This window comes from Vanessa atalanta, chromosome 12 (assembly GCF_905147765.1).
Source record: "Vanessa atalanta chromosome 12, ilVanAtal1.2, whole genome shotgun sequence".
NCBI classification, from domain to species: Eukaryota; Metazoa; Arthropoda; class Insecta; order Lepidoptera; family Nymphalidae; genus Vanessa; species Vanessa atalanta.
This window is the reverse complement of record NC_061882.1, coordinates 3,023,132-3,049,087: the sequence shown is the minus strand read 5'-3', so window position 1 is coordinate 3,049,087 and position 25,956 is coordinate 3,023,132. Positions and strand designations below refer to the sequence as shown.

The 25,956-nt window shown below is 32.0% G+C and overlaps 2 protein-coding genes across 2 annotated transcripts; one reads left to right on the top strand and one right to left on the bottom strand.

The window, feature by feature from the left end:
• Positions 1–277: 277 nt before the first annotated feature.
• Positions 278–16,007, bottom strand: LOC125067583 (myotubularin-related protein 10-B). Its single transcript, XM_047676221.1, has 12 exons — positions 15,573–16,007; positions 15,363–15,417; positions 6,551–6,687; positions 5,772–5,930; positions 4,951–5,406; positions 4,664–4,843; positions 4,373–4,502; positions 4,005–4,140; positions 3,595–3,832; positions 2,735–2,843; positions 2,312–2,478; positions 278–2,231 (listed from the first exon to the last, which is right to left on the bottom strand). The coding sequence occupies exons 1-12, from the start codon at positions 15,627–15,629 to the stop codon at positions 1,992–1,994; spliced, it is 2,064 nt and encodes a 687-aa protein (XP_047532177.1). The 5' UTR covers positions 15,630–16,007; the 3' UTR covers positions 278–1,991.
• A 579-nt stretch (positions 16,008–16,586) lies between these two features.
• On the top strand, positions 16,587–22,853 carry LOC125067584 (E3 ubiquitin-protein ligase RNF115). Its single transcript, XM_047676222.1, has 7 exons — positions 16,587–16,792; positions 17,716–17,886; positions 19,297–19,352; positions 19,508–19,719; positions 20,499–20,660; positions 21,468–21,698; positions 22,439–22,853. The coding sequence occupies exons 1-7, from the start codon at positions 16,709–16,711 to the stop codon at positions 22,693–22,695; spliced, it is 1,173 nt and encodes a 390-aa protein (XP_047532178.1). The 5' UTR covers positions 16,587–16,708; the 3' UTR covers positions 22,696–22,853.
• The last annotated feature ends 3,103 nt before the right edge of the window (positions 22,854–25,956 follow it).

Genomic DNA, 25,956 nt, shown 5'->3' with positions numbered 1-25,956 from the left:
TCATAAAAAGGAAAATAAATTAATTACGGACTTCTTCTTTCCGACTGAGTTGAAGAGCAAACATACACAGAACAGATATTTGCTGACCCACAGAGAACACCTCGTCAGTTATCATAATTCAATCAATACAGCTTAGGAATGTAGGTATATATGAGACAATTCATTTTTATTTATTATTATTAACTAGGTTTTTAATTGTGTCTTGTAGTCCGTGATTTACGGATCCCGGTTGAGAGCCAATTTAATAATTATGAGGTGATTAAAAAAAACTTCCATGTGGGGGAATTCTAATTGTTTTATTTGAACATTTCTGCATTTTGCGTTGTCAGGTACACTCAACAACAGAACAAATACGGTGAAGATGTTACATCTATCGCTTATTAACACTGGGTCGATTCTTTTTCTCTTAAGTCGTACAGATTTATATCAGCTGAACATTCATATAATGAAATGGCACAATTTTTAAACCATAGTCGTTTTAGCGTTACATCAACTTTCTATACAAAATATCGATTTGTATAAATATAATATAATAATATGACCCTAAATGCCTAAAGTTTGAGTACTCCAAAAATATTATAAATATGTATCAAAAGTAAACTTCGCTCAACAATTAACAATTATTTGAATTAAATTGCCATTTTGTCCAGCCAATTCTTATGTATACTTATTTCGATGTCACAACAATTTATAATAAAATCTTTATAATTTTCAAATATATTTATTATAATTATTTCCAGAGAGTACTTGTATTGTATTCCATTAAATGCATTTTTTACGCAATTATGGAATCGAATTAATACATATATTCAATTTAAGTTTTCTCACTGAGTCAAAATTTGGAAAAGTAGTTTTGTTTGATATTTAAAACCTATTTCTTCTATATTCTCCACAACTAACATAAATGAACATTATTTTTTTATAAACAGCCAAAATCGTGTTTTTCGTCATTTTAATGTACATTAAAACTCAAACTATAAATATATTATTTTTGTTAAAATTAATAACAAACTAAATTAAACTCGGTAGCTGCCATATTTACAACGAAAATAATGATAGACATAATCAATCATAATAAATAATTTTGGTCCTGTTTTCAGAACACAGTTGTGAATCATTCTTGAATATCCAGATAACGTAATGTGCGCGCTTTAATTATTCAAACATTTTTAACTTAAAAGTTACATTCAATGACATAAATAATAATGATTTTTAAGCATTTTTTAAATGTAAAATGATATATGAATGATTTAAAACTGCGTTGTTACTAAATTATAAAGGATATAACAAAATGTTAATACAACAAGCATGGTAACAGATAAAAATTGTTATGTATTACATAAAGATATTATAAAAATTAAAATACAAACTCGGTACTTAAATGAATGTGGCTTAAAAATAATAATGCAGGAACACTGCATTAAGATAACTTTGTTTTGTAACTTTTTTTGCATTGGAATATATTAATGTTGCCATATTCATGTAAATATTTAATGGTAATTTTTTTTTCCAGATTGTTATACAAATCAATTCCTTAACTCGTATCTTATCTACAGCTAGGTTATACAACTATGTACATATATTTCATGGCTTACGAATGTACATCGAACAAAATATATTAGAATCTATTTAATACTTTTCGATACAATGGCTTTAGCTATTTACTTTTTGTTCTATGTAATCTCTTGATCGCTTTATTATCAATATTTTGATTACATATAACTATTTCTATTATTTTGATATAATACAGCTATTTTCTTAAATACAAATTGTTCATTAAAAAAAGAATATGTAACATCTAATTAAATAATAACATACGTTATTCCTCATTATTCAATTTGAAAATATTATTTTTACATTTTTTCTAATTTAGCACACGGCAGCGACGTAAAGGAATCGGGCTCAATGCCCAGTCATACTCACTTAATATTTTATAAACGTCCATTTTTGAAAACGCCGACAAAATTGTATCTACCGGTTCAAAGTCGGAATTAATCCGGCGCGTTGAGCAAAGACTGCGAATCGAGCAGCTGACTAGCGTCTATGAGGCTCACGTGCATGGAGTCCAGGTTCCGGCTCACCTCGTAGGTGCCCCGCAGGCTGAAGGGGAAGAAGCGCGTCACGGTCGGCGTCGGCGTCGGCGGCGCATCCGGCGCCTCCGTCGTCTCGGAGCCGTTCGAGTGGCGACTGAGTATCGACAGCGAGGACAGCTTCTCGTTCAGCTTCTGTATCTGCACACGTTACCAGAGTGAGTACGCCGCGATCGTCCGCTTACCTGGGGGCGCGGGGGTGCGCGGGGGGGCGTCGGCACCTGCGCGCGCAGCGCGGCGTGCTGCAGCACGAACTGCACGTGGCCGGCGCGCGGCGCGTCGAGCGGCGGCAGCCAGCGCTCGTAGCACTGCGACCACAGCTCCACGCCGCCCACGGACGCGCACGGCTGCAGGCGGGCCGCGCGCGCCGCCGTCGCCGCGCCCGTCGCCGCGCCCGTCGCCGCGCCCGTCACTGCGGCACATCGCACTTTTATATACCGATCGGAAGTTCAAATTTCGAGTTCTAGCGATGTTTTACTCAGATATTGAGCGATATTGTGTCTAACGAATCGACTGCCAAACTTGTGTTGCTCTCTAGCTTAGCTAGTTATTTAAGAAGTTTATCGAATTTATCTGTCATTTTTAATATGTTGATATAATTTGGTCTTGTAAATAAAAATATAAGATGATAAAATCGAACTCACTTTGTCGAGACGAGGGTGTCGATTGTCCGAATAGCGGGTTATAGAACAGAGCGATGTCTTGCTCGGAGAACTGCTCTTCCCAGTCCCATAACGGACGTTGCACGAAGTTCTGTAAAGTTTATAGAAGCACAAGTAGAATTTAAATAAAAGATAAGGCTTTATTAAATAAAATAAATTGATATATCTGTACAAAACAGTTAAGCTTATTATGTTCCCTTCACCTTTTATATTAAGCCTTTATTTAAATATCTTGTAACACGTTACTTTTTATAAAAGATTTAAGACGATTCAAACAGAGGTTATAATTTTTGTTAAAACATAAATACCACCACCATAGTTGACGACACTATATTGGTGACTCACGCCCGGTTTTTGTGGTAACCAAATCAATAAAGTTAGTAGAAGATAAACGTCGTTAAATGTAATTGAAATTTTAAATACACGCCTTCCGTTCCATATCTATGAAACCGATAGTGTTGTTTGGTATTATCAAAAACATAGTTCGAATATCATTTAGCTTTTTATTTTGTTTTTGATAATAGCTTGATAAATAATAATGTTTAACGTATTTTAATGAATGTCGTTTGTAATCGGCGCTCTTTGGTAAGTTAACCCAAGTTTAAAAGGGAAAATAGGTTATATTGCGTTGCTTGGAAATACATTTTAAAAAGTATCGAACCGAGAGCTCTAACGTACCTAAGAAACCGGGCATTATTAACGTTTATATAAAATATAAATATACAACATTACTTATTTATTCAATAGTACCTCTATTCTACATCGCAGATTTCACTTGAAGTTAATAATAACGACGTCATTTGAAAGTCACTTCACGCTGGAAATATTAAAGCTCTTCTTACCTTCGCCACGGCAAGTTCTCTGTCCCTTGGGCAGTTGAATAGGAATGTATCGAAGAGATGGTTGTGCGTGCAGTCCCAAAGCGTTGTGAGGTAGGTCTCGGTGAACTGGAAGGCAGCGGGGAACTGCCGCTGTAGCTGCCAGGTGCAATCCAGGAACAGAAGGAACACTGGTGCCACTTGCGCTGTTGGTTCCTTCTCGGTTTCTTCTTTCGTTGTGCCGGGCCGAGGAAGACCGAGTCTGTAAAAATAATAGAAGCATAATTAACGAATAAAAAAGCAATTATTATGGTACTGTTTGCAGTTGTGTCACTTGTAAACTTGAAATTGTGTTTGTCATTAAATAGTTGTAATATAAAAACTGGTAAATCGAATTCGCTAGTGACAAGATCGAACAATAATATACCCCATACCTGTCACAGAACGGGTGCCCCAGAGCGATCCACTCCTTCTGTATAAGCGACTGGAAGCCCGTGATAGTGCGGTAGTGCTCGTCCAGCAACAGCTGCGTCAAGCACGACACTACCGCGCTGTAGTCCACGCCGTCACCTGAATCACGAGTGCCAATCATGCTAAATGTGACATTTCAGTTTTTATAAATTTGGTTAGAAATGTGAACATGTGGGTCATATTGGGGTAAAGTCACCTTTAAACATTGACACTTTGACGATGCCTGCCCTAAATACCGGCTCAGTCACCCTAACAATTGGAAAACATCAATACAAACGTTTGGCGGTAACAAGCGATAATTTTGCCCTGAACGGAGCGGAACGGAACTCACCCTCCTGCAGCACAACGGACACGTTCTGCGAGAGCTGATTGGCGGCCTCGTCCGCGAACGTCAGACACGACGCAACGTGCCGCAGCCAGCGACTGGACTCCAGGAACGAGTAGTACTGGGAGTCCTGCGTCTGCGCACACACACACGTACTGTCGCGACACACCGTCGTCGCCGAGGCTACCCACAGCGTGGATAGGCTCGACGACTTTGGCGCCTGAGTGTATAATGTCAACGTACGATACGTAAAAACAACGTAACATGTCAGTATTGAATAGAAGTAATAATATTCACCCAGAAGCCGGCGAGCGTGGTGGGCGTGCAGAGGTCGGCCAGCTTCTTGTAGGCGGCGTCGAGCGCGGCCAGCGGCGGCAGCGCGCCCGCGCCGCCCGCGCCCGCCGCGCCCGCCGCGCCCCCCGCGCCGCACACGTACAGCACGCGCGGCGGCGTCAGCTTGGGGTGGGAGCGCCGCACCTGCGGGGAACACCTGTCGCTATAGGCACTCCTCCTCGGCTGGAACGAGACCTCTTGGGATTGGACTGTTACAAGATATCGTTCGGAAATCATTGTGGATTACGTACTTGTTCTAAGAGAACGCTTTCGGCCGTCGCCGACTGTTCTGTCGGTAGTAGCTCCCCGCTTCTCAGTAGCGCCGCTCCTTCCGGTCGTCCCCAGACCCAGATCGGCACTCGGCCCGATCTGAAGTGCCTCGCCGCTTCTATTAGATTATAATCTAATACCGAACCGGGCACGATCAAAGTCTCGCCCGCTGTAAGCATGAACGCGTCCGACGTTCCGTTTATACAAGTGATTCTCCAATGTGGACATTCACATCTTTCGAGCTCTCTCTTCCAGTCTCCGGGTCTTTGAAACATGTTCAGATCTGAGGGCAGAGTCGGGTAGTAAGGTTCTCGGTACTCGAATGCGAATAATAAATCGTGGCGTTTCGGGAAGGCGTGGTGTAACAGGGCCATCGCCACTTTCCTTCCGCTGCCGATCGGTGAGTTCGCAAAGTTGAATGTCAGTACTTTCATATTCTGTAATATACACAATCCCAAAATATAATAAAATATTTTAAAATACAAAGAGGAAACTATATATGAATATAATACACCTTTTTATTGTATTAGTAGCCAATGTATGTGAGTGCGATGATAATATAAAGCAAAGATGCAATTATTATTAAAAACACAAACCAACCACGGCACAGACGCCAATATTTAAGAAAAAGAAATTTAATAAAAGTGCAATACCATTATTTCTTATTTTATTGCTAATTAATTTATAAATTTACTATTTAAATTTGAAGAAAAGTAAGCTTCAATATTCTAAAGTTATAAAGTATTATAAAGTTTTGTTTATCCAAACAATTCATTTAATTTTAATCTAAGATGTTAGCTACCTTACAAACAATTTGTAGTCCTTTTAATTTCGACGGTACATCGGACCGTGGAAGAAGCCTCCTGCGCCGTATGGGCCCACCGTCGGTCTGCCATAACGCACCGACGCCCGTCAACGGTACGTCGAAAGTACCCACAAGCTGATTTCTTTGGCCATACTCCTAAAAAGTAAAAAAATCTATTATACAAAATATCTTAAAGCAATACTTGCATATCCTTTTCAAAAATGTATTTAACAATATTTCTTAAATATAATATAATTATTATATAAGATTACTTATGAACATATTCATAGACGTAGCTGTTACTACATGCTAATTTTTTAAATAATGTTTATATTATGGTTTCGTAAAGGATCGCTCCCGGATGAGTGTTTTAGAGTGACATATTATAACCCTAACGTTTTGTATTTTGAATACTGTGGTGCTTTTAATTTTTTAATTTTTGAGTGCGGTCGCTTATTTTTCGTCTGTTTTATGAAGCATGTTTAAGTAATTTTTTAGTATTATTTTTCATTGAAATGGGTACTTCGAGAAATGTATAATAATGCTTTAAGATAAATTGAATAAATAATGCGAATGTAATTAAGCTTAAGTTGCGTATTACCTAAAAAATATTCGCTAATCTAAAAAGTACGAAAAAGTTGATCGCTATCAACTAGCTATATTGTACATATATTTTATGATGTGCGTCATTCTGAATATACATACATAATTGAATTTAGTAAAATTAATTATGATACTGAAATTAAAAATACCATAGAAAATTAAACAAAACTCACGTCATTGCTCGAGCTATCGATCGGTATGAAGGACAGCTTGTAGTTTGTGACGAAAAGAGACCCGAATCTTCCACGATCCCGTTCGCTTAGAGGCGCCAGCATTACAACGCTGTGCGCCGCTCCCACCACAAGTTCGCCTGAAAATCATATATTATTTCACTATAAAAAAATATTGGTCATTCGGTTGTCATCTGCCATAGCAGACAATAACGTTACTTCAAGATCTCTATGGACTCTATAGATCGTTAAGATACTTTAATCAGACGAAATCTTGATTAGCACGAAAATTTAAACATACATATATGTATGTGTAAAATTTTGTAATGAAAAGCAAGTAAGAAGATTATATATTAATATGCATGTAAGGTAAATAAAAAAATATGAATAAATAAATAGACATAGGTGAAAGGTCGAGTACACGACAAGGGAGTAAACAGATTAAAAAAGATAAAATGTGATTTATTTTTATTAGTATAACTTTCTATCACAATGCTATATTTTTAAAATGAATATTTATACTGGATAAAACCAGATTTATGTGACTAAAGCTTGTTTTGTTTTCATATTTTGGTCACTAATAGAAAACCCTTACGGCCCTCCAATTCAACGTTTTTAACGGGTGTTTAATTACACACTGAATTATTTTTTTGTACCATCATTGATTTTACATTCGAAAGAAGACATAGCAATTATATTATAGCTTTGTAATTATTTAAAATAATTACAAAGAACATTTATAAGTAGAATCGTATTATAGGTATTCAAGCTACAAAAATCTAATTTTACAAAAAATGCTTTGTATGTACAAAAAATTGCAAAGTAAAATGTGCAATTTCAATGAAATTTAATTTAAAATTATTACATACATGGAATTGTTATTGTTTCAATTAAAAAGCCTAACTCTAGTTTGAATTCACGAGTTCCGTATAGGGACATATAAACGTATAGTTGGTTTGTTCCTAAACACCAGTCACTAATATTATTCGAACCACAAATAAATATTACGATGGATCGTCTTCATTCATTTTTAGATTAGGTATTCGCCATATATATGTTATGCGATGTACAACAATATTTTTCGACTTTACATGTTTCATTGATAATGGACTAGTCAAAATAACTATTTTTACATCATATTTGAACTTGTTCACGAGAACAAGACATTCGTAGATAATGTCGAAATATCGAGCTCCAACAAATAAAAATAAAAAAATGGTAAATATCCCGTTTTAGTAATAAAAATAACCATGTTAATTTAAAATCTTATACTGAACTTATTACAGCAATCACTGAAATTATCGATAGACCATTTAGTCATTTGGTAGTTTTATATGGAAAGAATTCTGAGAGTTTTGTAATAAATTAAATTTGAGAAAAAATCCTATAAATGATAATATTTTAGCTTCACGACTATTTTTTTTTCCTTGTTTGCCTCTGAGAAAACAGAGAAATTAGTTAATTCAAACAATTGCTCCCTTCTTTTGTAATAAATTATAAAAACGTAAAAAAAAACAAATATCTTTTTTTTTTTACTAAAAATCTGACAATTAAATTCAAATATAAGCCTAATGTAAAATGAAATGGAAGCGAAAACATTATATGAATAATATTATAGATACGCAAGTAAAAAGCAAGTGAAACTAAAAACCTGGTTATTAGATATGATGTAAAACTCGTAGTTATTGTTCAAGATTTCATTTAAGCTCCCTCCGCAAAAGTTTGGTATTCCTAAATGACACCAAAATATCGACTACATGCCATTTAATTGAGACTAATACTTACTTCTATAATTTAGGTTAAGGTATCCGTATAAAACCAAATATTAGGTCCTTACATATGAAATTATAGCGTTTTGTCGTACTGACCACTTTGATCTGAAATGTCTCCTATTTGGTTAAGAATTCCAAATTCAAATTTATAAATTTATTTAGTTGGTACATTTGAGTTTCGAAAACAGTAATTCATTTGTTTTTTCCTTGTTATTTTTTTTGACCAAAGTGGAAAATGAAGACTTAAAATTGTGGAAGCGGATCCATCACAAAGCACTTCAGAGATAGCTGCAGGCTTCGGGGTTAGTGATAAAACTGTATTAATCCATTTCAAGCAAATCGGGAATGTAAAAAAACTTGATCGATGGGTACCATTCATGGGGTCATGAATTGAGTGAATCGAACTTGCAAACACGCGTCGACTGCCGTGTTACTTTGCTCAACCGACATAATAATGAAGGGATTTTAAATCGAATCATTTTTTTTTAGCATTAGCAGCCCGTAAATGTTCCACTGCTGGGATAAAGGCCTCCTCTCCTTTGAGGAGAAGATTTGGAGCATATTCCACCACGCTGCTCCAATGCGGGTTGGCGGAATACACATGTGGCAGAATTTCGTTGAAATTAGACACATGCAGGTTTCCTCACGATGTTTTCCTTCACCGCCGAGCACGAGATGAATTATAAACACAAATTAAGCACATGAAATTTCAGTGGTGCCTGCCTGGGTTTGAACCCGAAATCATCGGTTAAGATGCACGCGTTCTAACCACTGGGCCATCTCGACTCTTAATCGAATCATTACTTGTGATGAAAAGTACTGTACGATAATCGGAAGCGCTCGTCGTAATGGCTGAACCCTGGAGACCCAGACAAATCCCGCCCTAAACGAAAATTGACTCAGAAAAAGTTACTTGTAAATGTTTGCTGGACTAGCGCCGGTGTCGTTCACTACACTCTCACTTTCTAAAATCGGGCCAAACGATTACAGCAGATATCCATTCATCAGCAACTGCAAACCATTAAGGAATTGAGTCTGGTGACGAGATTGGTTCATCGCTCAAGGCCACAGCTGCTTCACGACAACGCAAGACAATACACTGCAACACAAACAACCACTAAGTTAGATGAGCAACAATTGGAATGTCTGCGACATCCACCATACTCCACGGACCTTGCTCCAAGAGATTACCATTTTTTCCGAAATTTGGACAACTTCTTACAAGGAAAAAAATTCAACTCCGATGAGGCAGTCCAAACCGCCTTTAAACAGTTTATTGATTCTCGCCCCCATGGTTTTTTTAGTAAATGGATTAATTAACTACCTATGAGATTGCAAAAGTGCATAGATAACAACGATGCATACTTTGATTAATTAAATATTTACAAAAAAAAAAATGACTTTAAATTTCTCCCGTACAAAACGCCAATTTCATATGTAAGGATCTAATACTTTGGTTTGATGGTAAATATTTACAGCGGGTAATAATTTTTACAGTTTATAGAAACAATTGTTCAATCATTTTATTTAAATTTAAATGATTTCGATTTAAATAAATTGTTTCAAATTATTTTAAGCGAACAATTCGGACCTCCGTCCGTATCACATATTTTTAAATAGAAAAATATTAAATTTTCTTAACTTTTAACCTTTTATAAATTTTTAATGCCGTCAATTATTAGTGCATTTTAAAATTAGTAGCAGACGCGTTGCCAATTGTTTATTTTTAGAATTTAATAATTATTCATAGCGATTAATATTTGTACAATAATTATAACTATGAAAAATTATACCATCACTAAATTATATTAAAATTTTGTTCACCAACCTAACAGTCGATTGTGAAGGTTTAATTCCTTTTTGCATGTCATGTTTCAAATGTTTTTGTGAGTCACGTTATGGTTTATTAAACAGTATATTCGATGGAAATAGGTTTTTTTTTCTCCTGACTACTTTTACGTAACAATATTGATCAGATTCAATAAGTCATTGCACCAATTTTTAGAGGCGTTTCGCTGCCAGCCGTGAAGGTTAACATTGAACTAGTTAAAATTTTTAACAATAACATAATTTGCGTAAGTTGCAATGACCGTGAAGTTAATATTAGAGTCAATCTCCAAACGTAATACCGTACAAATAGGATAATAACAATAATTCTAAACCGCACTAAAGTAGACCTTCCGTTCGACATTTAAATATATCTACAATCTAAATACAATTAATAGATTGATTAAACTATTCATAAAATAAGCGATAAATCCTACATATTTGTTATTTCAATGAATACATAAATGGAGTACCTACGCTTATCAATCGTGTATCCTTTATATTACTTTTTGCTAACTACTTAAAAATTATCTAATGATAAGCCTACGACCAATATGCTCAACCGTGAACTCAATGAAGCATATCTTCTAGTCGTCCTTATCCGATTGTATTTCATTAATTCTAACGGTAAAATGAAAGTATTAAATAGTAAACAGTAAAAATGTATATTTACAATTAGGTATCCGTAACTAAATAAAAATTTACTAAGTATATAAAAATGTAGACGACAATTACTTAAAGTTAATCTTTTTTAAAACGTTTAAAATATATTTTTTTTAAACGTAAACAATGTATATATTTATTAAATTCCTCTGTGCGTGTGTATGTCAATGAACTCCTGAATGATTTGACAAATTATGATGATATTTATTTGGGTAGCTTCCTGAGTAGTTTAGATTGAATCCGAATTAAAGCAGCATACAAAAAAAAATAGGAACTTCTAGTATTACATAAATTGTATCTCGACTTATTTATTTTTTTTTATTTTACACTTATTCTAATTTTTCGAAAGCTTTTGATAAAGATACTTCATATTGCATTCATTATTATCCTTATCGTACTATTGATTGATTTAGATTAAGAGATATTTGTAAAACGAATTAAATGATAAATAAAAAAATGTTGTGCTTCGGTCTGAAGGGTGACCTAGGCAGTGTAAATACAGGCACAAGTTACAATAGTTCGCAACGTAGGTGGAGATGTTTTTTCGTTCAATACATTAAAAAAATCGAAATTTACTATATTTTTACAGAATAATTCAAGGTAGGTTAGGATATCAGTTTTTAGCGGATGGATGTCTGAAAGATTGAGATCCTTTTTGGGAGTACCACAGGGATCAGGAATCACGATTATTTTATTAATATTTTCTTTTTCTTTAAAAATATTCCTCGGCCTATGTTGTGGTAATTTTAAATATCCGCTGTTATACAGGTTAAGTTCATTCAATAACATGTGGAAAATGGATATTTAAATATTAAAGATTAATACAGTTTAAAAATATACGGTTAAACTAAGCGACGCTATGAACAATCTTTATTTATCTATGAAAAATCTATTGCATATTTAAGGCAATGCTAAAAAAGTTTCAAGTCAAAATACCAACACGGTGACTAATGTTAATCCCCAAGTGAGCTCGTAAAGATGCGAATTTAACCTCTATTTATGATGTAAGACACTTTCGGGGAATTTTTGATGCGATTATTTTTAGACTACGCGTGTGACTTCACGTTATAACTTAACTGTTAAAATATAAATTAAAATTAACGTATACAAAATAGTTAACGGTAAATATGAATCTTCTTATATAGATAAATCGATTTTAATTTTATACACATTACTCTTTCAATGGAAGTCTTAGAAGATAAACTAATGTAGGTAGCAATTTGGAAACGAGCGTCTAAAATTACACTTTTGGCGTACGAAGCCTTTGGAGGAATTAGTAGTAGTAACACCACCCTGAGTTCGAATTCCAATCGAGGAAAAAAATATTGAAGTAGTATCTTATACTTATTATTATGATTAAAATAAAAGCAATGCAAACGTTAAATACCTGGTCTGAGCACCCCCATGTCAACAGACTAACATAACACTATTAACTGACAACTATAGGACGTTGCTTCCTATATTTTTCTAGCACTACCATAACTTATATGGCTTGCTATTACCGATACCGATTCGAACTCTAACTTCAAGGTATAAGGTTCAAAATTGCATTTATACACTTGACTACCGCATGCGAGCTGTTTATGTACGGACTAATATATATAAATGGCGATACAGTTAGCCGCATGTAACGCATACGTAATCGAGTTATTGTTATCATTTACATCATCACAAATGTGTTCTAACTTGTTAGCAACACGTTATTTAATGATATTGCCATTTTTTTTTGCTTAACTAGAAACTTGTTTGTTTAAATTTTTTAATTAATGTTTACATATTTAACTAGTAGGCCGTCCCGACTTCGTACATTCATATTAAGTAATCCCACTTCCCATTCTAAAGTTGAAATTTCCAAAATTCCTTTCTTAGTGAGCGTCTACGTCACGAAAGGAGTAATTAGGTATGCTAAATTTCAAGTCAATCGGACCTATGGTTTTGGAGGTCTCGTGGTGAATCAGTCAGTGTTATTTCGTTCGTATATACATGTCTAGCATTTTACATACATACTAGCTGTTAGTCGCCCGCTTCGCTGGACGTTTTAAAAGTTATTAATTATTATTATAAATAATAATAGAGATAATTTAAAAAGTATGGATTCCACTTTTATACTTAAGTATACATAAGTGTCATAAAAGGAATATTTATGACGAAATTCGACAAAAAAAATGAGTGTACAGATAGACTACAGATTTATATAGTAGTATAGATATGGATAAAGACAGTATAAATATGTTTTGGTATGATAGAGATATCTTTATATATAAATATATATTTAATTACTACAACATTATGTAAATTGTAATTGGCATTCTCAAATTTAAAATATAATTTTTGGTATTAAAATATTTTAGTTATAATATTATCGAAATATATATCAATAGAATTTTCGAGAAACTGGAATAATAAATAAAAATATCATAATAGCTAGGCATAATTTCACCAAAATGTTTTTTACGTAATATTATATTTGTCATTTCAATGATACAATATTCTTTATAAAAAAAAAATACAGAAAAGGAATAAAATATTTAACAACATGAACCCTAGTTCAATATTTGGTAATTGTAATACATATTTTAAGTACGAAACTGTGTTTGTAAAAACTAGTCAGAATAAGTACTTACCTGCATGAACGGGTAAAAACATTTGGTTGAAATCATGCCTAGTTATTATATGATATTTTTATTTATTATTCCAGTTTCTTTCAAATTGATATGTATTAGAGCAGTACAATCATAAATCTTGATATGAATTTAATTATAACATTTGTGTAAAACTTAATATTAAAGACAACATCCTTAGCCACAATCCTCTAATTTCACAAGTGCAAAGTTGGGATAGGACACTAATTATTTTAAAAACAAATAAACAGACTACAACAAGTTAGGTATTATATATCAAACAATGGCGTCAAATTATCTGTTTAATAGGATTAATAGTAATTAATCTGATGTATAGAATAAATATGGCTTCCTTTTATAAAAGTCTAAATCAAATTGAATATGATATCACTTACAATATATTAACCAATAAATAATTATAAAGCACATTGATAAATAATAAAAATAAAAAATGATCTTAGCACTCACATTTATTATTTTCTGCTGTTGCTCATTAATTTATAAATAACTATTAAATTTATTGATAACTTGCTACTGCCCAGCAGGCAGTGCGATGCATTTTTTTTGTTGTAAACAATCATTTCATTTAACCCAGAGGATTTGTATATTGACTACAGTGAACCCGAAAATTTTACACAAACTAAATCTATACAGGGTATTCTGTAAAAAGAAACTCGAAATTCACCACAGAATATGATATGATGACAACATTGAATATAATATGTGTAAAATTTATTGGATATCTGTAATATCATAAGTTGAATGTTAATGTTTCACAAGTGAGATGTTGACAATCAACAGAGAGGGAAAAGTTTTCATTTAATATTGCTCATAATTTATAATCTCAAAAACAAAATATACTTTATGATAAAAAAAAATTAAAAGTTCACTGAGCACTGCATTAACCTACATACATTAAATTATGAGACATTTATATACACAAAACAAGTAGTTTTGTTGAAGAGGTTTTTTCATTATAAGCATTTGTTAAATACTTTGTTTCTTTTACTAATTTTATTTTAATGTCTCTATAATGTGACATTTATTATTATATAATACAAGCTATGACATTAAGCATTAATTCTAAGCCCTCTTGCATGAAATCATAATTTTATTGAATCTATACTCTATTCCAACCATTACAGGAGAAAATCCAAATAGACAACATTTGACAGCAAATTGACGCTATATTATTGGTGAGAGTTGAGAGCTTGATTAATCTATGATTTTCATTATGGATTTGCAGATAAATGGCATTTTAAAATTCAATGAAACTGTTATCAGAATTTGGAAGTAAAATTAAAGTGGAAATAAGTAGTTAAGTGTAAGTGTGGGATTATAAATCTTTATTTATATATTAATCAAGAACTTTAAGTAATGCACAATATAGCTGAGTTAGTATCAAATCACATGAAATACGTAAATCTAAGGTTTGTTTATCTTTTTTCCTATTTCCATTGGAATAGGTTATATAACCTTCCTCAAACAATGGGTTTTCTTATATATAAGATTATTTTTATTCAACTTCAAATCTTAAAATGAGTGCATTAAAAAAAATTTTTTAGGTTTATTTGTTTATTTGTATTTATGTGTATATCTTGTAATTAAATAATATAGAATACTATATTATTTAATTACAAGATAATGTTTAAAAATACATAACACACTTATTTGCTATATAAAATATTGTCTATATGTAATATAAAAAAAAAAAATTAGTTTAATTTGTAATGTTATAAATCAGTATATCAATGTTACAAATACAACCTGTATGATCAATTCCAACTGTTTTTTTATGATAAATATTTGTATTATATTTTTAGGAAATTATGTATTTTATAGATAAAAATATTATATATGATTACCATTCATGTTGCTTCTTAAAAATTGGATCGTAAAATTATGAGAGAATTTAAAATAAAAGTAACTCACCATTAAGAAGTTTTGGTTTCAGCTCTTGAATAGATCCATTCTTATCTCCATTATTCTAAAAAAATATTGAATACTTATAAATATTTGTTTATTTCAAATAAAAAATCATTAAGAGAAATGAATTATCCAGTATAATTTTTAATAAAAATAAATTCCAAGCTTACAAACTAGCTATAAATTGTATATCAGTAGGAGATAATATATAGTTACCATAGGCGATACATTGATGTAACTCTTAAAATTCTGCACCAACTTTTTCTCATTCATTGTAATCAATATGGTTTAATAACTTTATCCACTGGTGACCCAGTTTACCGTTAACCAACTAATAATTTAATATATATTGAATAAAATTTATCAAATGAGGAGGTGTGGACGTCGAAATATAGTTACATTACATATTATCCTCATGATTAGCGTTCATTTCACTTGGACTTGATAACAATCATCCTTACAAACATTACACGCACAGATTACGTACAAGTTAAATAATTTGTCATACTTTTTTATCACCACTGTACTAACAGCTGATTTATTATTTACAAATTATTTTGTAAAAAATACCATTACAAGCAATTGTTCATGAAAACGATAGAATTACTAAAAACTAAATAATATCTATAAGACTTTACATCTCCCGACGCAACGACAGATATTACGATGTTGCTATAATTAACTTTTTGTGAGAATAATAGTGTTCTACCAATTAATTGATTGTCAGATCAAAACAATTTAAGAAAATTTTATTTGCGTTATTATTTCAACCTGATTATCAGATGATTGTTTTTGAGGGTAAACCTAATAAAAGTAATGGACTTTATTTTAAAAATCCATTATAAAGTTTGTATAAGTGAATAATCGAATCCATGAATTGTTTTATATTATACACTAAATGTAATAAAATCAAGTACAATTTTTTGTCCTGAAAACGTTATTTCTCATGGATTGACTTTAATACCTAATTTTACTAACAACAACAACAAGAAATATATTTTTTGAAATATAGTTTTTCAATAAACAATACAATGAGGAAATATTACGAAAATGTTCTTTAATTTCATTTTGACTTGTAATCAGTGCGTTTAGGGCAAATGTTATTTAATAATTATTACATTATTTATTAATTATAAATCGATTTAATATCTTAAACAGTCGAGTATGAATCGATTGCAAATACACATCCTTAATTCATCAGCTCATTTATTATCTGTAAAAAAATTTAGACTGTGTGCATGTCTTAAAAAATGGCGAATGATAAATTTTTGTTCATTGATTGAAAGCAAAGTCCTCTAGTATAATTTATTTTGTTTAGTATTTATTGGTGTAACCGTGAATATTTAATAAGAATGGCTGACGCTATAGTAGAGCGTAGACCAAATACTCGTTTCTTCTGTCACAGGTGTCTTGTAGAATTTGAAGATGTTCTTCAGGTAAAAATCAATAAGTATTATAATATTATTTTTTGCCACATGCTACCTTACTCTATTCTCTCACACCCATGACCTGATGATAAATTTCAAGGTCACGTAATAGGAATTGTCTAAAATTCCAGTATAACCCGCTGTATGACTAATCTAATCTGCGTTTCTATTGGTGCTGCCGGTGTGAAATTACAATACGCACTTGGTTTGTGACATTTATGAAAAATAAGAGTTTATTGTGTACCTACTGTAAAATGTAATGATTTCCACTAAGTTACATCATCATTAGAAAAGATTATAAATATATATATACAAGCAATTATTTATACTGATTTAAAATGGCAATTTTTATTATTTAAAAAATAATTTCATATTTACAATGTTTTTCTAAACATTGGGAGTTCCGTAAAAGTTTATATTTGTATAAAAATAAATGATACGATAAAAAAAATGAATTCATACAATATAAATAGGTTCTAGAAAAACATTCTATAAGTATATAATGAAACAAATTTATCATAAAATTCAATCTGATCTAATATATTAGACAATTTCTGAAGACATAGATTATTAGTTATTGTTGACTAGAAATGGTTAGGGATCTTGCTGCCTGGTTAGAAAAATGTTTCGAAAACCCATTTCAGTTCCGAAAATACCAAATATAATTACGTTATTTTTTTTCTACTGTTATTATTAGAATCTATTTAGGATGTTTAGTCTGTTGAAATCTGATTAGGATTGTTTATGGTCTTGAAATATTTTTCTTAAAATAATTTACATATATTTACAACTTTTAGTACATGTTATGCTATTTTTTTTTTTTTTGATGCTAGCTCTTAAAAAAAACTTTCTTTTAATGTCATGTGATAATAACTAAAATATGTTTTATTTACAATATTGTAAATTAAATCAAAATGTTAATGCAATTGCAGGAATTCATATGTCCCTACTGTGAAGGAGGATTCATAGAACAGTTAGAAGAAGCAGAAGGGATACCGTTGTCAGGAGGAGATGACTACAGTGATGCTGATATGAGTAATATAGAGGATATGAGCAATGTTGACGAGATGAGCAATTTGGATGATTCTGATGAAGTTCATAGAGTAAGAAAGTTTTGGGTGATGTTTGATAGTAGGAAAGGTGGATAGTTCTCTGTTGGAGAAACCCAAACAGAGGGCTGATTCACTTGTAGTTAGTAAGCATTGACATAGTAATTAGGTACTTTTTGTTATTTACCAATAGAGCAAATTTTATAAGAATAGGTTAATTTTATCAGAAGAAGAACCTTCTGACAAAATTACTACTCTCAAAATTCAAAACCAATTCTTTATATAAATTTAGCTGGTGATTCAATGATCTATGATGTCTTATCAATAAAATCAAAAATAATGTTGTTAATTGAAAAGATTTATGTAAATTGTTGTGATAACAATGATTGCTTTTTTAAATGTTTAAATTTCATATCAGATACTTCTATATTAAAATCGAGGTAGTTTTATAATATGTAAAATAAACTATAATCTTGTTAAAAAATCATTATACATACATTATTTTCTATTTTATTAATCAGACATCATTGTCCATTTCAGACAGATTATTGATTACAAGTTAAAAAATAATAAAATGACATTATACAAATATGTAACTTTAACCAAAAATAATCAGCTAATTGTATATTATTGAAGTTCCAAAGAGAAATAATCTGGTTATTATTATGATATTTGTGTTTGATTTCGTAAGTGGAAAAACAAGTGTTCCTAAAATTACTCAAATTATTTAATACACAGTATAATTCTGATTAACCGGTTTTAAGTTATCTGGGAAATAGTTTAAACTGCTTATATGCCTACAAAATTGTCAAGAATGATTCAAATTATGGAAATTGGAATAGTTCTTGACAATTTTGAACAGCAAGCAGGCAGCAGGTACTCTAGATCCATTCACTCACCCTTCCACTATAATTATCAACAGAATAGATCTATAAAACAAAAAAAAATTAATTTAAAAATTAAAAAAATATATACTAATGTATTAACACAACATAGGGAAAAAACTAAAGTGCTTTATATATTAGTATGTAATATTAATGTTTTCAGACATCCGTGGAACACTTGGTTCTAATCCCCCTGGTTAATCGCGGTTGTATCGTATTGTCAAGGTGTATATACATATAAAAAAGAAATTATATATGATTTATATTATACTGATTGCTCCCTTGAATGAGTTGTTGTTGGAAAAATAAAAATTCAACAATTATAGATTTCTTATCTGTTTATTTGATCATAAAGCTATTTTTTAATGTATGTTCATAGAAATGCAAATAAATATTTATAGTTCTATTAATTTATGACTTTTATGGCTACTTTTTTAAGAGAAAAGAATAATTCTAGAAAAAAAAGATTATAGAGGTTATTATAAAAGCTTTTGATGAAACAAATAGATAGGTTTGTAATTAACTTTAGCTAGTTTATAATTAATTAAATGAAATACAGTATTGGATATCTCATTTTCAGAGCACACCACCAATGCTGAATGATTTAGCATTTTTGATGTCCGGAGGTCGATTACGGTAGTTTATGAACATAATATTTCAAAATAAATTATTAACTTTCATACACCTTCTGTTAGGTGTCTAGTGTATTGTTCTTAAGGTTTTTTAAATTATTTTGCTAAATATGTAATAATAAATCTTTAAGAATTTAAAAATTGAATGAAATGTTTTAGTGGTATAGGAACTGGAACAGCTTCAACCAATAGTTCAGCAACAGGAACTGGTAACAATGCGGGTAACGGTACAAACACGACAAGAAGGCCAACTGTGATGGATGAGTTAATTTGGATGGTTAGTGGTGGCCGACCACCTGCTGGGGCTATGACAGCAGGAGCTCCATTCGTCCTAGTGGGAACACCGGGAGACTATGTGTTTGGTGGCGAAGGTAATATATAATCTTTATGATTTATATTAGACATGATAAACCTTAATAGTAAAATATAAGTGAATATATTAAATAACAAATTTAAAAACAATGGCACGTTTCGAATGGTGCATATAATCTAATCCCACATTCTCATTGTAGATTTTTGTATTCTTAACTAAAATATATGTTTTATAGAATATTCTAAAAGTAAACGAACAAACCTTAGAGTAAAAATAAACAAAACAAAACTTATATTTACATCTCCCTTAAAATTTGCTAATAGCTTTGCAATATAATGCTACAAACACTTACACAATGTTTCTCTATTAATAATACAACACTTAACAACAATTCTATTTAACTATTTATACACAACAGTTTATATATTTATATAACTTTACTCTAAAATTCTGACGGTAACTTTAACTCCATTATCAATACCATCAATTACTCAAGATGCTAACCAATGATATAATGTCAATTTAAATACTAAAGTGGTTTTCCTTGACTTCAATCTTTCTTTGAATAGAATGGACTACACAATTGGTCATTTTAAGTTTAAGTTATAATAAATTTTATTTGTTCTAAAATAATACTAGCAATGAAGAATATTATATGTGGGAGAATAGTCCAAGGAAAGCTTCATCTTTCACAATAGACGTCCTTTATACTGTTGAGACATTGGCACTTAAATAATAAAATAAATTAAAATGTAGTATGGCTTATTAAATTAAACAAACAAGAGTAAAATCACATGTAATAATAGTTTAGAAGTAATTAATTTACAATGTTTTTAGGTTTGGACGCAGTGGTCACTCAGCTGCTCGGCCAGCTCGAGCACTCTGGTCCCCCTCCTTTGCCGCGCGAACGTCTCGCAGCCCTGCCTACCGAACAAGTCACAGCGGAGCAGGCGGCCGCCAATACCGCATGTTCTGTTTGCTGGGAAAACTTTCAACTAGGTTAATAATGTTTGCATTACTTTTATATAGAAATTATATACACTGACGGACTCATAAACTGCATCAAAATTTTTAAATCAAATTTTTAACATTTTTAAATCAAATTTTTAAATTAAATTAAATCAAAGGGGTCTTGAACGCTCATGCAGTTTATGATTTGGTCAGTGTATTTTAGCTGTGTAGTACTGATAGCTTATAGCTATCTCATGCATGTATCATTTTTCATAGTATTTTTTAAAACATGGCAAATTTATCATATTTTCTTTTGAAAGTGATTATCCCAAAACTCCGACTTATTTAGCACTTAGTTTTAATATTACTATGCAGACCCTGGATATGACTCATGTATAGTGATTTATGCTGATATTATATACATATTTAGAGACATTCAGCATCTAACCAAGAAATATTCATTATATTATTTATAAATATTCAATGAAAATTCAGGAATTTAAATAAAAACAAAATATATTGACAGAGACAAGTTACTATATTAAAAATTATTTACAACAGTTCCAAAAAAAAATTAAGAGAAAATAAGTTTAAGATAGATCCTTCTCGATTCGCTACTTCCAAAAAGAGCCCGAGAAAAATCCACAGATAAAATTAATCGTTAATAATATTTGTAACCCTTATATACACTCACATAAACACTATGACGTTCCTATATAACATTGCTATGAAGTGTCGTGGCAATCAACACTGGCCACTGTAAAAATCACATCACGACGCCGTAACGTGTCCACGTTGCACGGTACGACCTGGTTAATGCCATGTAAATTGAAATCCACGTATCTACCACTGTAGGCGAGACGACCGCCCGGCTCGAGTGCGAGCACGTGTTCCACCAGTCGTGCATCACGCCGTGGCTGCAGCTGCACGCCACGTGCCCCATCTGCCGGCGCTCGCTGCTGCCGCCGGGCGAGCCGCCCGCGCCGCCCGCGCGCCCCGACCCCGCCGCGCCCGCCGTGCCCGCGCGCTCCGCCGCCACCCTCAACACCGCCCGCACCGCGAACCCGCAGACTCAGATTCGATTAGGTGAGACCGTGAGGCCTAAATGCCCTTCCATGTTTGTTATTGGTTTGTCGTCAGGAGTTGCTTAGTGAAAGTTTACAATGTTTTCCTATTGCCATTTGAGGAGAAGGTTTGGAGCATATTCCAAGATGCTGCACCAATGCGGGTTGATGGAATACACATGTGGCAGAATTTCATTGAAATTAAACACATGCAGGTTTCCACACGATGTTTTCCTTCAGCGCCGGTCACGAGATAACATATAAACACAAATTACGCACATTAAAATTCAGTGGTGCTTGTCTGGGTTTGAACCCGAAATCATCGGTTAAGATGCACGCGCTACGATGATTTCGATGATGATCGCGTTAAGATGCCCACTGGCCCTTCTTGGCTCTTACTATGCAGACACATCAACATTATGATATCTTTTACACAGTTAATAACTGAATTGGTTAAGCTAATATGATTTCGAGTTATCTCTTAAGTCAATAGAAGCCCATTTGGCTGTTGTGAGGGTCTTGATTTATTATTTATCATTAATCTAATGTTGCGATCAAAAATATTATATTTTGTCAGGCAAATATATAAATGCCAGGTCCATAAAGTCTCTCCACCAAGTGAAAACATTATTCAAGCGTATAATCCCAAAAGAAGTAACTAAAATTTGATTTTAAATTACTGAGATTACTATATTTACTCCACTTTACTCCAGCTTTATGTATAAAAATAGATAAAATTAAACCATATTAACTTACTTTCAGCTCCAAGAGTAGTCATTCGTCGCGCAACTGGACCACTCTCGGCCGTAATCCGACGGTTTCCATCCCAAACGCACACTTGGGACTCCCTCAACAATACAAGCACGTCCGGATCGTCACCTGCTTCTTCGGTCACAGCGGGAGGCATTTGGGCGCCACAGACACGGACCACCAACTCCAGCGGCTCTAACAACTCATCTACATCTCTCAACTCCAATGACAGAGACCTACAGTACAACACAGACATTGATTACGACTAAATCGAAATGAATAGCGCTAATAGTTGTTCAGTGCTGGTTTAGTGTTCAGACTTGTGAAAGTGACTCATTGAAGTGTACACCTTAGTGTGGATATAGATAGCCATTGTGTAAGCTACTCAATATGTATTGATTATTTTAGATATACACCGTATGGAAGTTGTGTGCCTTTTATTTGTATTGCAGCATTGTAAATTATAAAATAATATAGTCATCAATATTTGTAATGTATAGTCATATATTAAGTTACTTCCGCTGCAAATAGTTTGGACGATGTTTATTTAATGTTCTATTTCATTGTTGATGAAATAGATTTATGAATTAGGGACACTGTCCAACTTTTTAGTCCAGTTAAACGACATGATTAATATAATATATTGGTGTGTATATATAGCTTAAAAACATTGTAAAATTTGATATAGTTGTAAATTATTTAAAAGTAAACTAATAAGACTCAAGTTTGGGATTCTAAATTAAAAATTAATTTGTCAAAATATAGTAAATCTCTTTGAACAGTTGATTTTATGATATCCGTTTATCTACAAAAGATTATTACTAATGTACTGTGTGTAAATTTTGTAAATATCTTATGTGTAAGATTTGGTCTTGTTACTTTTTGGATATTGGGATGAACTGTTATAGCCTAATCATAGCATCAACTAATATAACTATTGTATTAGTTGATATGTTATTGAAACTTTGATACACCTTAATATATTAATTATTTAATCAAAAATATGATACGAGACTCAACTCTAAATTGTGGTTGAACATGTAATAATAACCCAAGATTGATATGTCCTACTTAACTTGTACGATGTACTTGATGTACGCTAAAATATTTCATAGAAAAAATGGACTCATGCTAAGCCATAGCACATTATTTACAATATCTTAAGTAAGAGAGTGAAAATCATCACATAATCATTATGAAATAATATATGTATAAAGTATTGATTTAAAAAAAAGGTTACGAAAGTAATAATTACCTTAAAATATTGAGTTATCATGTGACATCTACTTGAAAAAAAAATCCCATCTAGTTTACTCAGCCTTTAGATAGGATCTTGGAGATTTAAAAGTATAATATAATAAGGAACACGAAAGTTATGCAGACATTTGTTAGAATCACTTAGCGCAACATAAACTTGCCACCGCGTATTTGCCGCTATACCTTATAGCCTACGAAGCATATTTAGGATACCGCCACTAATTTATATCAATATTTATATTGAATAAAAGATGTTATGTTACTTATGGTTTGTCATTGATGTTTTAAAGAAAGTTAATTTTTAACTTTACCTAATGATACACCATAAGTGACCAAATGTTAAAGCATCTAGTTATTTTATTATGAAATTTCTACCCGTGTTAAAGATTTATTTTTAATTCCCAACAAATTTAAATATATTTTTTATACTGTATTAAATTTTAGCAGTACTACTGGTATGATAGAACAGATAGTAAAATATTGATTTTCTCTAGAAAAAAAATTATTAGTGTAATAATATTCTAAAATTCCATTTCTTTATATAAATATTATTTTTGTTTTAGCCATAATCCTTAGGCTATAAATAAATAATGTAAGGCGAGATAAACACTGTGCAAATTATTATTAGTATCACTAGTAAATTTAGAATAATAATTTTAAACAGATATTATAAGGAAATGTAATCAAAATCACAGTTTGTACTAGAAATTGTCTTAAAATTTGCTTATTGCAGATGTCATTTTATAAATGCCTTGAGTGGTTTTAACTTGCTGTTCACATATTGCGGAATGATAGATGTAAAGATAGTTCCTATACTGTTAATGTAATGCGTTCCGTTCTACGAAAGTCCTACCAGTGGAGTGGTTAAATCTTTTCTTCGTGATGACATGTTACATGAATTTTTCAACTAAGTTTATTTATTCGAAAATTGTATAAAGTATATTAAAATTAATGACACAATCTTTACGTTAATGTTTTTATTTCTTCTATCTTTATTTTTATTTTTCATTGATGCGAGTGTATTTTTTTATGTAACAACAGATTCTTGCCGTGCATTAAATAATAGCGATTTGATTCAAGTTAACCTCTATACTTATAACTGGAGTATGTAACTGGGTATTTCTCAATCGGTCAAAACCAGAATTAAAAACTGATTGTATCATATTTTACATTGTTTTTATACCAAGACAATAAAAATGAAATTTGATTTTGCACCTAAATTCATGATTAAATAATTTTCTACGCCCGCAAGACACGTTTTATCTGGTAGGATATAACGATGTGCATTTCAAATTTTAAATCTAACGATTACACGACGCCAAAGACTGAAGTCTTAACGATTTAGGATAGAAATAAAATTTGAAACTGTATTTTTATTAAACACCACGCGATTGTACCTGTCCGGGAAATCTTATATAATAATTAGCTACATTCCCGTAGATGTGATAGATTGAAATCTAATAAACCGCTTTTAACGATACTAGCTTATAAGTAATTGTAAATAATGTGAGATCATAGTGTACTACAGCTGATCACATAATCATATATATTTAGTAATTACAATAGTTTTATAGAAATTTGTAAAGTTGGACTAACGGCACACGTAAATTTTACATAGTGACCGTACAAAAACACGATAATGTCGACTGCTGATAAAATCCAAACACCATCCAACGATGACGTTATGCTGTTATTGTACGAAAAATAAGTGTAAAAATAGTCGTGCGTCGTGCTCCTGGCTAATAAAGGACAAGTTACGCGTTATATGTGACTGATAATTCATATGCATTGTATTTATTAAAGCATAGTGTATTGTAGTGCTGCGCTAGGATTTGACGCGTCATAAGGCGTATTTAAGAGTCGGAAAGATTGTATAAAAGTCAAATTTATATATGGAAATGTAAAATACATTAAATTTAAAGTTTTCGAAATAAAGAAAAGAAAGCATTTCAAATTTGTGTTCCATTATTTTTCCTCATATAATTGAGATTACAGCGTCTACAGCTACGAATATTATTTGTGTTTAATAAAAGAATTATTGTATAACCGTTATTTTTAAATAGGACAAAACATTTTATCGTTACCATATTAATCGAACGAAGTAAATGACTATTTATTTAACCTTTACTGAAATTCCAAGATTCCTTAGTTGTGGTCAACGGGCAGATGGCGCGATTTATACCCGTATTCTTAACCTTTTTGCCACATAATTGTGGGGTTCTCGAACCGAAAGCTTGTACAGCTCACGAGTCACAGGTAAAGTAATTATGACG

Coding starts and splice junctions, on each gene's coding strand:
- LOC125067583 (XM_047676221.1), bottom strand. CDS start 15,629: ATGAATGAGAAAAAGTTGGTGCAGAATTTTAAGAGTTACATCAATGTA. Junction 4,141..4,372: donor GTCCGTTGTGCTGCAGGAGG/GTGAGTTCCGTT, acceptor CTCGTGATTCAG/GTGACGGCGTGGACTACAGC. Junction 2,232..2,311: donor ACGCCGCGCTGCGCGCGCAG/GTGCCGACGCCC, acceptor TAACGTGTGCAG/ATACAGAAGCTGAACGAGAA.
- LOC125067584 (XM_047676222.1), top strand. CDS start 16,709: ATGGCTGACGCTATAGTAGAGCGTAGACCAAATACTCGTTTCTTCTGT. Junction 17,887..19,296: donor ATTCTGATGAAGTTCATAGA/GTAAGAAAGTTT, acceptor TCTCATTTTCAG/AGCACACCACCAATGCTGAA. Junction 20,661..21,467: donor CTGGGAAAACTTTCAACTAG/GTTAATAATGTT, acceptor CTACCACTGTAG/GCGAGACGACCGCCCGGCTC.